This window comes from Salmo trutta, chromosome 12 (genome assembly GCF_901001165.1).
Source record: "Salmo trutta chromosome 12, fSalTru1.1, whole genome shotgun sequence".
NCBI classification, from domain to species: domain Eukaryota; kingdom Metazoa; phylum Chordata; class Actinopteri; order Salmoniformes; family Salmonidae; genus Salmo; species Salmo trutta.
The window spans coordinates 18,360,356-18,377,149 of NC_042968.1; the positions used below are offsets into that span (position 1 = coordinate 18,360,356).

The 16,794-nt window shown below is 48.8% G+C and overlaps 1 protein-coding gene across 3 annotated transcripts in view; it reads right to left on the reverse strand.

The window, feature by feature from the left end:
- LOC115203077 (centrosome-associated protein CEP250) overlaps positions 1–16,794 on the reverse strand; it is a 193,935-nt gene that overhangs the window by 38,527 nt on the left and 138,614 nt on the right. For all 3 annotated transcript variants that reach the window (XM_029767425.1, XM_029767424.1, XM_029767426.1), the window contains exons 14-16: positions 7,814–7,960; positions 6,071–6,163; positions 2,486–2,548 (exon numbers count right to left, since the gene is read on the reverse strand). In XM_029767425.1, the coding sequence (XP_029623285.1) occupies positions 2,486–2,548; positions 6,071–6,163; positions 7,814–7,960 (303 nt within the window). The remainder of the gene's footprint in view (positions 1–2,485; positions 2,549–6,070; positions 6,164–7,813; positions 7,961–16,794) is intronic.

Consider the following 16,794-nt stretch of genomic DNA (forward strand, 5'->3'; position numbering starts at 1 on the left):
AACAGCCCTAGTGAGTTTCCACTAAAACCCACTTAAAGAGCAGGACTATTCTTTATGAACTGACAAACTCACACAGTAACAGGATCAGCACATAAAAGTCCATGCGAATGAAACAAACGAGTGTTAGCAGGGTGTGAATAAACACTGTGGCGCGCACCTCTACAGACCCTTCTATCAATCAACCTGTCTGCACTTTGTTTTCAGAGTAATCTTGTCCAACCACCAGAGAAGCACTCAGCAGTTAGTGGAGCTTGGCTGTGCTTTGAAGGCCGTGGTTTATTGCGGTCCCAGAGCACAGTGAGGCCGCGCTGTAAAAACACGCAGGCCCAGCGCTCAACACTCGTCCGAGGTTACTCACCTCACACAGGGATCTAGCGCAGACCTACAGACCACCTAAAACACCCGTCTGACCCTTTTCCATTTCTCTCTTCATCTACAGATTATCACCCTCTGTCCCATGTCTTCCCTCTGCTCTGTCCCATGTCTTCCCCCTGCTCTGTCCCAGGTCTTCCCTCTGCTCTGTCCCAGGTCTTCCCTCTGCTCTGTCCCTGGTCTTCCCTCTGCTCTGTCCCAGGTCTTCCCTCTGCTCTGTCCCTGGTCTTCCCTCTGCTCTGTCCCAGGTCTTCCCTCTGCTCTGTCCCAGGTCTTCCCTCTGCTTTGTCCCAGGTCTTCCCTCTGCTCTGTCCCATGTCTTCCCTCTGCTCTGTCCCAGGTCTTCCCCCTGCTCTGTCCCAGGTCTTCCCTCTGCTCTGTCCCAGGTCTTCCCTCTGCTCTGTCCCAGGTCTTCCCCCTGCTCTGTCCCAGGTCTTCCCTCTGCTCTGTCCCAGGTCTTCCCTCTGCTCTGTCCCAGGTCTTCCCTCTGCTTTGTCCCAGGTCTTCCCTCTGCTCTGTCCCAGGTCTTCCCTCTGCTCTGTCCCAGGTCTTCCCTCTGCTCTGTCCCATGTCTTCCCTCTGCTCTGTCCCATGTCTTCCCCCTGCTCTGTCCCAGGTCTTCCCTCTGCTCTGTCCCAGGTCTTCCCTCTGCTCTGTCCCTGGTCTTCCCTCTGCTCTGTCCCAGGTCTTCCCACTGCTCTGTCCCAGGTCTTCCCTCTGCTCTGTCCCAGGTCTTCCCTCTGCTCTGTCCCAGGTCTTCCCACTGCTCTGTCCCAGGTCTTCCCTCTGCTCTGTCCCATGTCTTCCCTCTGCTCTGTCCCATGTCTTCCCCCTGCTCTGTCCCAGGTCTTCCCTCTGCTCTGTCCCAGGTCTTCCCTCTGCTCTGTCCCATGTCTTCCCTCTGCTCTGTCCCAGGTCTTCCCTCTGCTCTGTCCCAGGTCTTCCCTCTGCTCTGTCCCAGGTCTTCCCTCTGCTCTGCCATGTCGTTCCCTCTGCTCTGTCCCATGTCTTCCCTCTGCTCTGTCCCCATGGTCGTTCCCTCTGCTCTGTCCCATGTCTTCCCTCTGCTCTGTCCCCTGTCTTCCCTCTGCTCTGTCCCAGGTCTTCCCTCTGCTCTGATCCCAGGTCTTCCCTCTGCTCTGTCCCAGGTCTTCCCTCTGCTCTGTCCCTGGTCTTCCCTCTGCTCTGTCCCAGGTCTTCCCACTGCTTTGTCCCAGGTCTTCCCTCTGCTCTGTCCCTGGTCTTCCCTCTGCTCTGTCCCAGGTCTTCCCACTGCTCTGTCCCAGGTCTTCCCACTGCTCTGTCCCAGGTCTTCCCTCTGCTCTGTCCCAGGTCTTCCCTCTGCTCTGTCCCAGGTCTTCCCACTGCTCTGTCCCAGGTCTTCCCTCTGCTCTGTCCCAGGTCTTCCCACTGCTCTGTCCCAGGTCTTCCCTCTGCTTTGTCCCAGGTCTTCCCACTGCTCTGTCCCAGGTCTTCCCTCTGCTCTGTCCCAGGTCTTCCCACTGCTCTGTCCCAGGTCTTCCCTCTGCTCTGTCCCAGGTCTTCCCACTGCTCTGTCCCAGGTCTTCCCTCTGCTCTGTCCCAGGTCTTCCCTCTGCTCTGACCCACTTTCACCCTCTACCTCCATCTATTGACTGGGACAGGGCCTGTCTGAGCCCTCATTAGTGTGGGCTGCCAAGGCCATGCCCAGTAGACATGTGCATGTACACACACACACACACACACACACACACACACACACACACACACACCACACACACACACACACACACACACACACACACACACACACCACACACACACACACACACACACACCACACACACACACACACACACACACACACCACACCAATCCCCGGAAACGCTCCTGACCCACTCTTTGGCCTTTAAGGGCCGACCAAAAGCCTCATTACACGTCGGCTCCCACTGCTTAAGAGGCGAATGTGAAGTTGAAGGGTTGAGAGCAGGCGTTAGAAGATGCCCACGCTGTGTCAGTCAGTCAGGCATCTCACAACACAGCAGCGTGAGAGGAGAGGCCTTGTTAAGCAGCATTGTGTGTCATCCTGTTCCTGAGAGCAAAAAGGTGTCAGCCAGACTCCAGAGCCACAGACCTTGTCCTTGAGCTGATGCTGCTCGTCTCTCAGCCTCTTCAGCTCCTCTTCTCTACCACAAAGCTGAGGAGAAACACACACAACATGTTAAGTACACAGAGGGTGAAGAGATAGAGTGGGAGGTTACACAGAAGGGCTGTCATAACAAAGCAGCCGGTTTATATCAATATAAAATCAGTTCTGAGTGGCAATTAAGTACCTTACTGTAATAGTTTTCCATTAAAATGGTCAGAATGAAACAAAAATAGCTTAACTGTTTTTCAAGCAAGAATTTAGCTGGGACTGTCTGGGAGTGATGTCGCTCTTGCTGCGGGTGATTCCCTGATCCACCTCTACGCAGACGACACCATTCTGTATACTTCTGGCCCTTCTTTGGACACTGTGTTAATAACTAACCTCCAGACGAGCTTCAATGCCATACAACTCTCCTTCCGTGGCCTCCAACTGCTCTTAAATGCAAGTAAAACTAAATGCATGCTTTTCAACCGTTCGCTGCCTGCACCTGCCCGCCCGACTAGCATCACTACTCTGGACAGTTCCGACTTAGAATATGTGAACTACAAATACCTAGGTGTCTGGTTAGACTGTAAACTCTCCTTCCAGACTCATATTAAACATCTCCAATCCAAAATGAAATCTAAAATCGGCTTCCTATTTCGCAACAAAGCCTCCTTCACTCACGCCGCCAAACATACCCTCGTAAAACTGACTATCCTACCTATCCTCGACTTCCGCGATGTCATCTACAAAATAGCCTCCAACACTCTACTCTGCAAACTGGATGCAGTCTATCACAGTACCATCCGTTGTCACCAAAGCCCCATATACCACCCACCACTGCGACCTGTACGCTCTCGTCGGCTGGCCCTCGCTACATATTCGTCGCCAGACCCACTGGCTCCAGGTCATCTATAAGTCTTCACTGGCCACGGTAACAACACCCACCCGTAGCACAAGCTCCAGCAGGTATATCTCACTGGTCATCCCCAAAGCCAACATCTTCTTTGGCTGCCCTTCCTTCCAGTTCTCTGCTGCCAGTGACTGGAACGAATTGCAAAAATCGCTGAAGCTGGAGACTTATATTTCCCTCACTAACTTTAAGCATCAGCTATCTGAGCAGCTTACCGATCGCTGCAGCTGTACACAGCCCATCTGTAAATAGCCCATCCAACTACCTACCTCACCCCCATATTGTTTTTATTTTACTTTCTGCTCTTTTGCACACCAGTATCTCTACTTGCACATCATCATCTGCACATCTATCACTCCAGAGTTAATTTGCTAAATTGTAATTACTTTACTACTATGGCCTATTTATTGCCTACCTCCTCATGCCATTTGCACTCACTGTATATAGACTTTATTTTTTTCTATTGTGCTATTGACTGTTTATCCCATGGGTAACTCTGTGTTTGTTTGTGTCGCACTGCTTTGCTTTATCTTGGCAGGTCGCAGTTGTAAATGAGAACTTGTTCTTAACTGGCCTACCTGGTTAAATAAAGGTGAGAAAAAAAAGGGATCTGAGTGGGGAGGGGGAACTGAAAACTTGCTGTTATTGGCAGAGAGGTTTGGAACTCCTTGTTATTGGCCTATTAACTAATTTACCGCCTAGTGATGTCAACAGGAAAGCCAAAACTCCACCCATGCAAAACCTGCTGATTAGAAGGTATTGTGTAGATTGTATTTCCAACCAGAATCAGGAAATAACAATGATCACATTTACAGAGTTTTTCCACACATGTACAGTGTTCTTTCATCAGCTGTTGCACAATATGATAAAAAAAAAAGAAAATAATTTTGACTGTACTGGGACTTTAATAGCGTTCACATTCTCAATAGTGCTAAGTCTCCTGACATTCAACAACAGGTCTAGGCCAGTCCAGATGAATAACTAATGCTGCTATCTAGTCCTACTGAGTGGTTGGACCCCCTACCCCCCTCTCTCTCCTCAATAGACCTGGAGTGAGAAGCATCTGAAACCTTAATAAAACAAAGTGCCTCTCCTTTCTTTCCTTGACCTCTTCAGGAATACCTCTTTAAATATTTAAATATTAAGAGAGAACATCAAAAACGTACAGCAGGAGTAAAAAGTGCTGAAATATTGAACGGGTGCTGTGGCTGGGCAGTTTGGGAGTGGTAATGCAGGGGCGAGGGATGGAGGGGGCGAGGGATGGATGGGGCGAGGGATGGATGGGGCGAGGGTGGGGGCGAGGGATGAGGGGGCGAGGGATGGAGGGGGCGAGGGTGGGGGCGAGGGATGGAGGGGGCGAGGGATGGATGGGGCGAGGGTGGGGGCGAGGGATGAGGGGGCGAGGGATGGAGGGGGCGAGGGTGGGGGCGAGGGATGGAGGGGGCGAGGGATGGTGGAAGCGAGGGTGGGGGCGAGGGATGGCTGGGGGGAGGGAGTGCGGGAGCGAGGGCGAGGGGGAGCGAGGGATGGCGGGGGCGAGGGAGGGTGGGAGGGAGGGTGGGAGCGAGGGAGGGCGGGAGCGAGGGATGGAGGGGGCGAGGGAGGGCGGGAGCGAGGGCGAGTGGGAGTGAGGGAGGGGCGGGAGCGAGGGATGGAGGGGGCGAGGGTGTGTGTGTGGAGGAAAAGAGGGGGAAGCGACAGCAATAGAGCTCCCAGGACAGGAGAGGCTGACGCAGGTACCTCAGGCCCCTGGGGCCCCCGGACTTTATTAACAGTGGCCCCTGGTGGCAGGTGACATTCAGCTGTACTGGAACTCTGGCAGTTAGGGAAATGAAGCCGTACTGAGCGGAGGCCTTAGAGAACGCTTTATGGTAAACAGCAGATATTGAGCAAGGAAAGACTTGCCTGATGGAAATGAAATCTTCAGAAACTTTTTAAGTGATAGTTCAATCTGAGTGTGAACATCTTGAGAGTCGGAGGGCAGAGAATGGCACATGAACCCAGTCTGGGTGGGATTGCTCTTATAGAGGTGACCTCTCTTCTTTCAGATCCAAGGAGGATGACATCACTTTTGACCTCTTCTCTCGCAACACAAATACCCTGTATCTGAATGCAAACATTCCTCCCCCAAGGACACAAAGATGTAATATTTTCTCCCCCCACTTGGGATGAAAAGAGGCTTTAACCCACACCTTGAAGGTAGCATAACTGCACCTCATCGTAAAGCAGATGTATTTTTTTCCTCAATAGCTCAGGGTCGACAGTGTCAAGGTACGTGGCCCCACAGCAGTTCCAGTCTTTTGTGGAGCCTCTCTTTGAGCTCCATGAAAGGAAGGGATGTGCAGTCCAGCCAGGCAGTATGAAGAATCACACCTTTTTAGCAGTTGAAGGTACTGGACTGTACACACGTGTGCTTATATGAGTGGGGTTACTGTTTTTCATTGAGCAAAGGAAGGTTGTTATAGACGATGTGTGTGTAATGCCACATGCACAAGTACAGTGAAATGCCTCTCGTAAGCGCTCTGTGTGTGTGTGTGTGTGTGTGTGTGTGTGTGTGTGTGTGTGTGTGTGTGTGTGTATGTGTGTGTGTGTGTGTGTGTGTATGTGTGTGTGTGTGTGTGTGTGTGTGCGCCTGCGTTTGTTACTGATGCTGTCAAGACAGAGCACTCAATTACCTTTTTTCGCATCTCCTGTCTCTCATTCTTCAGTCTGTCCACCTCCCTCTGCAGCTCACCAAACAGCTCTTCCTTCTGCTGCTGTGCCTGCCCCTGCTCAAAACACACAAATGCCCACACACACACGCACACACCCGGAGGGCAGAGGTGAGGCACACATGGGAGAAGGAGGTGTCTGTTTTTAAAGGTGTCAGCCGGAGACATTTGCATTATGCATATCACACCTCTGAAATGATCCATTAGCAGGTTATGGCGTGAGAGCTGCTAAATCAGTTGACAGGACACTACGCTAGCACAGACAATATCCTCTACCTTCACTGCCAAATGAGAGGGAGTGTTTGTCCCTACGGAGCAGAGACAGAGAGGGTCGCTGGTCCAGAGAGAAGCCCTCTCTACAGGCCCCTGTCCCTGTAGTACCAGACCCCCTCTGCTGTCCCCAGAGAAAGAAAGAAAGGCAAGCGAGACAGAAAGACAGTGAGAGAGAGAGAGAGAGAGAGAGAGAGAGAGAGAGAGAGAGGAGAGAGAGAAAGAGAGAGAGAGAGAGAGACAGAGAGAGAGAGAGAGAGAGAGAAAGAGAGAGGCAAGAGAGACAGACAGACACAGTGAGAGAGAGAGAGAGAGAGAGAGAAAGAGAGAGAGAGAGGAGAGAGAGAGAGAGAGAGAGAGAGAGAGAGAAAGAGAGAGGCAAGAGAGACAGACAGACACAGCGAAAGAGAGAGAGAGAGAGGCAAGAGAGACAGACAGACACAGTGAGAGAGAGAGAGAGAGAGAGAGAGAGAGAGAGAGAGAGAGAGAGAGAGAGAGAGAGAGAGAGAGAGAGAGAGAAAGAGAGAGGCAAGAGAGACAGACAGACACAGCGAAAGAGAGAGAGAGAGGCAAGAGAGACAGACAGACACAGTGAGAGAGAGAGAGAGAGAGAGAGAGAGAGAAAGAAAGAGGCAAGAGAGACAGACAGACACAGCGAAAGAGAGAGAGAGAGAGGCAAGAGAGACAGACAGACACAGTGAGAGAGAGAGAGAAAGAGAGAGAGGCAAGCGAGACAGACAGATACAGCGAGAGAGAAAGAGAGAGAGAGGCAAGAGAGACAGACAGACAGACACAGCGAGAGAGAGAGAGAGAGAGAGAGAGAGAGAGAGAAAGAGAACACTCAGCCTCTCCTCAACACCCCCTTGCACATCCAGACACTGATTTATAATTTTAATATCTCTAATTTCCACAGCAGCGGCCGCTTTCCAAATGTCATTTTCCAATTTATGTCAAACCGTGTGACCATTTATCTTAATACGGCTTATGACAAGCCTGGTCGCCAGGCAGATATGCAATTCAGATTGAGTGCTTTACAGGCGCGGGAGCCAACAGGCTGGGGTGTTTGTGTGTTTATCTTTATCAGTGCCCGTTCAATATTTTTGAGGGGGGAGACCGAGAGCGCCATACACAAGGGAAAATGTGGTTTTACAGGGAGGAAATGGCTGCAGGGAACAGAATAATAATTCTGTCATAAATCGAATAATTACAGTTACCATAATGAGAATTATGATGGTGGTAATGATAATGTATTAAAATACGTATTAACACTAAGAGCCTGAAATGGAACGTGGGATGGCTTCACAGTCATTATATGAATATTTATGTTAATTAAAACAGGGCCTCCCCTTTTATGTACCACTATATCTCAGTGCTAATCGTCTGAGTGGAACACAATGGGGATCGCTGCGGAGGGGCGGCATGCAGTTCAGGGCTCACCCTGAGGATGGCGCTGTGGAGCTCCTCTCTGGCACGGCCCAGCTGGCCCTGCAGGGTGGATGTCTCTCTCTCCCACTCCATCTCTCGCCCATGTAGCTCAGCCAATGACCTCTGGAGCCTCTGCACCTCAGCACTCCTGTCCTGCAGCTAGAGGGCATAGAAATGAGAATAATGTCAATCACACACACACACACACACACACACACACACACACACACACACACACACACACACACACACACACACACACACACACACACACACACACACACACACACACACACACACACACACACACACACACACCTTTTTCTCAAGGGAGGTAAGATATGGTCACACATCCTGGTCGAAACCACAGCCAACAGCATCCTGCTAAACTAAAGGTTTGACAACAAGCAGCTCATCAGACTAGATGAATCATATAAAGGCCGTAGAGATCATGTTGGGTAGTTCCTCACAAGATATAAAACTCCATACGATCCATATGATTGAGAGGTCTGGATGTTGGTGCTGAGGTCCAGCTCTCTCTGTGGGTGTTGGCTGGCTCTGTGATGTAGCTGGGACTCTCCATTCAGCTGGCTGCTGACAGAGGCCTGAGAGACCTGAGAGAGAGCCGGGCCCTAATAGCCCATAATGATCACTGAGAACTTATTCAATGAGGAATTCATTCCTGGCTGGGGCCCGTGTGTGTGGCTGGCCTGTCCATGGCTGTACACTACGGTGCGGTCTGGTATGACATAGCGAGTCTCGCCCCACTGCTCCTCCCTCCGCCAACCACCTATTGACTCGCCAGCGCATGTTCCCCACCCTCAATAAATGGGTAGAAATAACAGGAACAAGTTGTCGGAAATGAAATTTCAATTCATCCAGTCCCTTTATACACTGGTGCGGGTAGCCTGCCGTCGAGAGGGAGGGATCAATAGTGTTTAGACAGCAGAGCAGATTTTCTAAGCGCCGGATCAATAGGAAAGAGAGAGGGGAAAATACCCGGCTTTTCTTTGGGTGTTGTAGTAAATACGAACAAATCAGTGGCCTTAGGCTAAATGGATTGACCAGCTGTTTCTAAGTTCTGTGCTGTAAATAAAGGTATATTCTGGAGTCTCTGACGGAGGCCCAAAGGGGAGAGTGCCACCAACGGCGTTAGGCTGCCTCAGACACACACCTGACAGGACAAGGGGAGCAGGGGACATAGGGACATGGGGGTAGTGGGGGAGCTATAGAGAGGCTTCAAGGCCAGGGAGCCTGGAGCAACTGCTAGTAGAGCAGGACAGGTGAAACGAAATGGTTCCCAGAGCTAATCAGACGGGCCAGTGAAATCATGGAGGGCGATATATTTTGATGATGTGTATTTTAGTACGTCTGTGACCTTATCTACTGAAAACTCTGAAAATGCCACAACAAAGAGATGGATGTTTTTCAGGTTTTCGTAAGAGAAGAATCCGATAAACAAACTTGATTCACGATAGGTCACAAAAGATGACTTTATGGCTAACTTAAAAATAGTCATTAGGTGAACCGTTGTCAGTCGTTTGACATCGTGGAGTGTGGCAGGTCAGATGTGTCAGCCAGAGTACTGGGCTAATCAGAGTCCAGCATCCTGACAGGATGACTGATCACATGGTGTGTTCCCCTCACCTCTAGACTTATTAAAGAAAAACACCACTGGCCACGCTCGCCTAGACCCACACCACTCATTGGTCAACCGCCCGGGAAAATGTTAAATTCATCATCAAGTCCTCAGCCCAAACAAAACACACATTGGACGACCAAACAATAAAAGAACCCCTGGTCATTCCTGACTGCCTACAAACACAGTGAAACGACACATTCAAAGAGAACGAGCGTGTTAAAGGATGGCTGTTGACTCTAGCTGCAGGACGGGGGGGGCGAAGGGGTGGGGGCTGAGGAATGATTGGCTTGGCTGTGCTTGGACACTAAGACAGGGGTTGACTAAACCCCCCTCATGGTCTCCTTCCTGGCGGGGGTGCCGCTGATGGAAGAGGGTTACAGCAACAGAGGCATACCGGTACCTCTGTGCTGCTGGTCTGTTCCAGTGGTCCATCCGTTACTGGAACACACACTCACTAAGTGATTTATAATTGCCCTCATTCTGCCACTCTGTCAGGGAGAACGCCGGTGACATGAAAGGGCTCTGCTCTGCATCTCAGCTGACAGACAACCTGGAGTTTGGTGACGCTGTGGAGGCTGCAGCACTCCAGACTGACTGATCCCAGACAGACACAAACCTCCAATTACACACTCATATCCACACTGGGCGGATCTTTATCTCCAAACAAATAGAACAGAGCCATCAGCCATGTTGTGTGATTGATTTAGAGGCCATTTAACCACAATAATCTATATGTTAAATGTGTACATTATATTTGTTGTTCAATATGTCTGGTGGGCTGTGTGTGTGTTTGTGTGTGTGTTCCAAAGCTCTCTCCTCTCTCTGCGGTAAAGGTCACTGTAGATTGGGCATTTAAAGCTTCTCATGGCTGAGCCGAGGAACCTGCCCACGTTAGATCTCAACTCATTGCCTTCCCAGGCACATTATCTTAATGATGCTATTCCTCACACCTCCATCTCAGCAGATGGGGAGATACAGAAATGAGAAAGGAAGTAAAGACATTCTAATGTCCTCCCCAGCCATTCAATTCCAGCTCTCTGCCTGCATCCACACAAAGGAGCAGTGAAGCAATACTCCTTGTTTTTCCCTCAACAACCAACCAAGCTATATATGCAGATACAAAGCTGTATGCAGAAACTGCCATTAAACATTTATATTGCAGGTTTCCTGAAATCCTTGCTCTATTTTTGTTCGGTAATAGGATTGTTTTTGAAAATATTAAAACGGTTCGTCTTGACAAATGGTAAAGCCTGCCTATGAAAGCAGCTTATTCTGCTCCTTCCTGGCGCCTGATCAAAAACCATTTACTCCACCGGGGGGATTGAACGAGACGTCTGATCGTTAACCCCGTCTCACCCTCTGCCGAGGCCTCACCCATGGGGGAGATGTTTACTGCCTGTTGTGTCTGCTGTTCACCCCCAAGATGTCAGCCCTGCATCTCAGTCTCAGCAGCCCTGGGTGGGCGCACCCTGTACACGGCACAGTCCCAGCTCCTTCTCATACGCCCTGCTGTTCAGTCTATGCTGTCTTTGATGCCACATGTCAAAAAGGGCGGCCCATCTTCTTCTCCCTCCGCCCCTCACCCATCCTCTCAGCGTTTAAGCGTTCATTATTTCCATAAGTGCTTTTCAATTTACACTAGATGAAGCTAATTAATTAGGGTATTTGTTAGCAGAGATGTTCTAAGATGTACTGGGTGTTTGTCTGCTGGGACAGGCTACATAAGTAAGAAGGGGTTACTGTGCTAAGCTAGGCAGGTAAAAGTCATAATGCTTTGAATAGGACTGAATAGCTCCTCATTCTCTAGAGAAAATATCTTGAATGCTTTTTAAATATGTAATGACAATTTAATTGCTGATGAAATCTAGGCATTTTCTCCATATTGTCTATGAAAGCTTAACTGCAGGATCGAGCTGAGGAGGTTCTCAGAGAGTGGTCATTAAGATGGTCACGTCCCTGAAGACCATCTGTTCCATATTGTGGCCTGTCTGTGTAAGCCGTTTCCCCCTCCCTGTCTTTGAGTTATTTGGGGTATCCGGGGCGGAGGGGGAGTCAGGGACTGTTGAGAGTGTTTATGTTGCTGACCTGGACACAGGCTTCTAATGTGTAACACAGGACACTCCTGTATGCAGATGCCCCGGGCTATTCTCTAAGTGGTCTTTACTTTGAAAACACAGGTACCCTCCAGGGGGATGGGGTGGGGCTGCTGATGCAGGATGGGATGGGGGGCAAGAGCCCTGCTCAGAGCCCCATGCAACGCTCTGAATAATATATCCATACATCATCAGTCCGTGTCAGACTTTGATTCACGGCAGAGGACTTGCCGAAACCACTGTGGTATTAGCTTTAATAATGCAAGCTGGGGTTAGGCGCTTACTCTTTTCTGACAAATATGGGCAAATCAATTAATTCCACTGACATTCTCCCAAAGCACACATATAAATCCAACATGGACGCTTGCTTTTGTGTTTTTGTTTTATCAAGCAAAGCAAGCAAGAATAACTTCACGTTTTTATGTCCTAATTCTAAAATAACCCGACAGGATAAGGCATTTGTTATCGTTATAAACACATTTTAAAGTAGATATTGACTTTAAAAATCTGAAATGAGGTCTGGAACACTTTGATGAGAAATATGTTTTATATGCTAGTGCATTATGAGAATCATTCAAAGCAGCAGGACGGGATAATGTGACACATATCGACCAAGTCCAGAACACACTCAATGCACCTAACATAACAAGCACACTAATATCCCCACCTAGAAAACCTCCTACACACAACACTTTAATTATGCACATAGAACATATCCAACATCTTGTCAATAACTTCATATCAATAAACAAATGCTACCACAGCCAATTAAAGAAATGCATTGTTCTTATTCACATTCATAGCTGGCTTTCACAGCTCGCTGTCAATTTCAAGCTATACAGTGAGAACGAGACTGGTTTTTGTGTATGGAGTTTTGCCATGAAAACGTTTACATGTTTCCAATCTCAGAGGAGAAGACTATCGACTTCAGGTGCCTAACATGATAGTGGTGACCTTGGTAAAGAGCACCAGCGGGCCCCTTGTCTCTCTCTGTCTTTTTCTCTATCGGTCTCTCTCTCTGTCTTTGTCACTGTCTCTCTCTGTATCGGTCTCTCTCTCTGTCTTTGTCTCTGTCTCTCTCTCTCTCTGTCTCTCTCTCTGTCTTTGTCTCTCTCTCTCTCTCTCTCTATCGGTCTCTCTCTCTCTGTCTCTCTCTCTATCGGTCTCTCTCTCTCTCTCTCTCTCTTGGCTAATAATGAACACAGCACCGTGACAAAGGCCATTACGTTTGCTGGTCTTATCAATACTTCTAAAAGCAGAACATCAATAGTTGTTAGGGCACAGGATGTTTCGGATGTTTTGGCTAGTGAGACACAGTCTTGTAGAACTGATTAAGCAGAGAGATGCTCACCAGAGAGGTGACATGGAGGAGAGGGTGACCCAATTAAAACAATGGAAATTCAGACTCCACTGCCAGTCACACAGGCAATGAGCTAAAGCCCGTGAGACAAAAGGGAACAATCTTTATCAGTCCCAGAAAAGCCCTGTCCCCACATTAATATTCTATCCTAATGAAACCTTTCTATATTTCTTCATCTCTCTACACTTGTCTGTCAGTCTTTTGGCTCATAAATATTGTCTTATTATTATCATCATCGTAATTTCTTCCCTGATACGCTGGAAAATTCTGTGGCAATTATCGAAGTGACAGGTGAAACAGGAACGCGCTGAAAAATAAATGAAGGGTTGCCATGACAACTCGACCGGCGAGAGGGAATCAGATGTGTGTATGTGTGGGCGTGCGCGTTGGTCACGTGACCCAGCCAGCCTCGGCTGCACAGCGCTACATTGAAGCCCCGCAGACCAAAGGACACTTAACCTCAATAGCTGGCAGCAATCGGAGGCCCATTTATTAGCTATTTCTGTCTAAAGGTCAGGGTGGCTATATGTCTGGGGCTGGGGCTCCAAGCAGCCAGGACGCTCTGCTCTTCTCTCCCCAAAGACAGGCTCTGTGGGCTGGGCTGGCTAGAGTCAGGCACTGGGGCAGGCAGCTGTGCTGTGGGGTATTTACAGCCTGCATCTAAAGCATATGACAGTGTTATACCATAGCTGGGCTACAGCTGACAATATGGTCAGGTGGAATGTATACGCTCATGAACAGACAAACGCACACGTCTGCGGTACAGGACAGCCTGCTACAGTGATATGCAGTGAGTCAACAGGGTTGAGGAGGGCGAGATGTTGAATATGACAGAGACAGATTGAAGTAGCTTGTGAAAGAGCAAGGATGAGAGCCAGTTGCCCAAGGGTGCTGTTAGGAGTTGAATTTTTGATCAGTGTCATCCATATAATGAATGTATATGTTCATTAACATGACAACCCCATGGCTGTCTGTGTGAACGGTCTCCGTCCCTCTGTGATCCCCTTTATTAAGAAAACAATACCTTATGCACAGACCAGGGTTAATATTTGAGCAGGTGTAAAATGGAATTGGAAACTAAATCACTTGGATCAGATGTTAATTATGAAACACCTTGCACAAATATATCTAGATTGCGTGTTTTCCTGTAAAGAGGTGGCTGGTTGGTTCAAATTGGTTCAAACACATTGTAACTGGGTGACCCATAAAGCAGCTAAATGTCCGTTTACAGTATGATCAGATGAAATAGAGGTGTTTTAGTTAGACCCTCCAAGGACAGAATCTACCTTTAGGATCTTAAACCATATTCTACAGATCTGAACACAGTACACAAAATATACACCAATACTTTACATAGTGAATACAGTGAAAGGTCACAAAAACATTCTTCCATATCGACAACGACTTTGTGGAGTATTTTTCTTCCAACCACAATTACCACTGATTAGCATTGATTTAAAAATGCAAAACAACAACATACCAAAACAATTCTGTCGATTCTGAGCGAATGGCGAGGCTTAAAATATACATATATATATAAAAAAAAACAATTCAAACGAACGGGAGAAATACTTTCATCCCACTGCAGCAATTATGGATCTAATCAGAGCTTTCTGCATGAAGGTACCGCTCTCCTATCTCGCTCCCATTTGCATCATAACACAGCGTGCAATATTAATTTCCGAGTTTACTGCTCATTGGAAGTGCAATGTATGAAAAGCCATTAAGGGCTGCAAATGGGAAAGCTATTTGCTGTCACACGGATTCGGCTCTATTAAAAAGAAAAATCTTGTTAACTATTTGGAATTAGAGTCATTTGGCAAAAGGCATTCTGCCGCACTCCACTAAAATACGTAATTATGGTTCTCTTCTTTCTCTCCCCTATTCCTCTTTCATTTGCACAAGCGAGGGAGGCAAGAAGGGTGGATGGGGTTTGAGGGCATCAGGGGTGAGTAAGTGGAAGCAAAGGTAATTAAAGTTGGTGGCTATCTGTTTGGTTAATGCATGGAGCAGGCCAACAGAGACAGAGGCACTCACACACATACACAGCCTGGGGGGTTGAAGGAGGGAGATGAGGAGAATCAGCCTTCTGTCTCTCTCGGTCTCTGGCAGGTCCCCAGGCTCTCATCTGGAACACATCTTACCCAATCCAGCCCTCCTATAGCCCAGTATACTAGCACAATCCAGCCCTGCTATAGCCCAGCATACTAGCACAATCCAGCCCTCCTGTAGCCCAACATATACTAGCACAATCCTGACCTCCTGTAGCCCAGCATACTAGCACCATCCAGCCCTCCTGTAGTCCAGCATACTAGCACAATCCAGACCTGCTATAGCCCAGTATACTAGCACCATCCAGCCTGCTGTAGTCCAGCATACTAGCACAATCCAGACCTGCTATAGCCCAGTATACTAGCACAATCCAGCCCTCCTGTAGCCCAGCATACTAGCACCATCCAGCCTGCTGTAGCCCAGTATACTAGCACAATCCAGCCCTCCTGTAGCCCAGCATACTAGCACCATCCAGCCTGCTGTAGCCCAGCATACTAGCACAATCCAGCCCTCCTGTAGCCCAGCATACTAGCACCATCCAGCCTGCTGTAGCCCAGCATACTAGCACAATCCAGCCCTCCTGTAGCCCAGCATACTAGCACCATCCAGCCTGCTGTAGCCCAGTATACTAGCACAATCCAGCCCTCCTGTAGGTCAGCATACTAGCACCATCCAGCCCTGCTGTAGCCCAGCATACTAGCACAATCCAGCCCTCCTGTAGTCCAGCATACTAGCACCATCCAGCCCTGCTGTAGCCCAGCATACTAGCACAATCCAGCCCTCCTGTAGGTCAGCATACTAGCACCATCCAGCCCTCCTGTAGTCCAGCATACTAGCACAATCCAGACCTGCTATAGCCCAGCATACTAGCACCATCCAGCCTGCTGTAGTCCAGCATACTAGCACCATCTAGACCTATAACCCAGTCCATAGTAAAACACTCCAGACTAGCGATCCCAACACAAGAACTAAACAAGTGTGCTTGTTCTGGCCCAAATCAAGGAGTGTATGTTAATCTTCCAAAGACACAACACAAACCCCAACCTGTCCTTTCCCTGGCCAATGCTTATCGATTATAGGTCTCTAAGGATACAGATTAACAGCTGGAACCACCCTAGTGTCACACTCCGTAACCTCTAGACCACGCTATCCTAACCCAGTTCATGGACCATGCTATCCTAACCCAGCTCATGGACCACCCTATCCTAACCCAGTTCATGGACCATGCTATCCTAACCCAGTTCATGGACCATGCTATCCTAACCCAGTTCATGGACCATGCTATCCTAACCCAGTTCATGGACCACGCTATCTTAACCCAGTTCATGGACCATGCTATCCTAACCCAGTTCATGGACCATGCTATCCTAACCCAGTTCATGGACCACCCTATCCTAACCCAGTTCATGGACCATGCTATCCTAACCCAGTTCATGGACCACCCTATCCTAACCCAGTTCATGGACCATGCTATCCTAACCCAGTTCATGGACCATGCTATCCTAACCCAGTTCATGGACCATGCTATTCTAACCCAGTTCATGGACCATGCTATCTTAACCCAGTTCATGGACCATGCTATCCTAACCCAGTTCATGGACCATGCTATTCTAACCCAGCTCATGGACCACCCTATCCAAACCCAGTTCATGGGCCACGCTATCCTAACCCAGTTCATGGACCATGCTATTCTAACCCAGTTCATGGACCATGCTATCCTAACCCAGTTCATGGACCATGCTATTCTAACCCAGTTCATGGACCATGCTATCCTAACCCAGCTCATGGACCACCCTATCCTAACCCAGCTCATGGACCACCCTATCCTAACCCAGTTCATGGACCA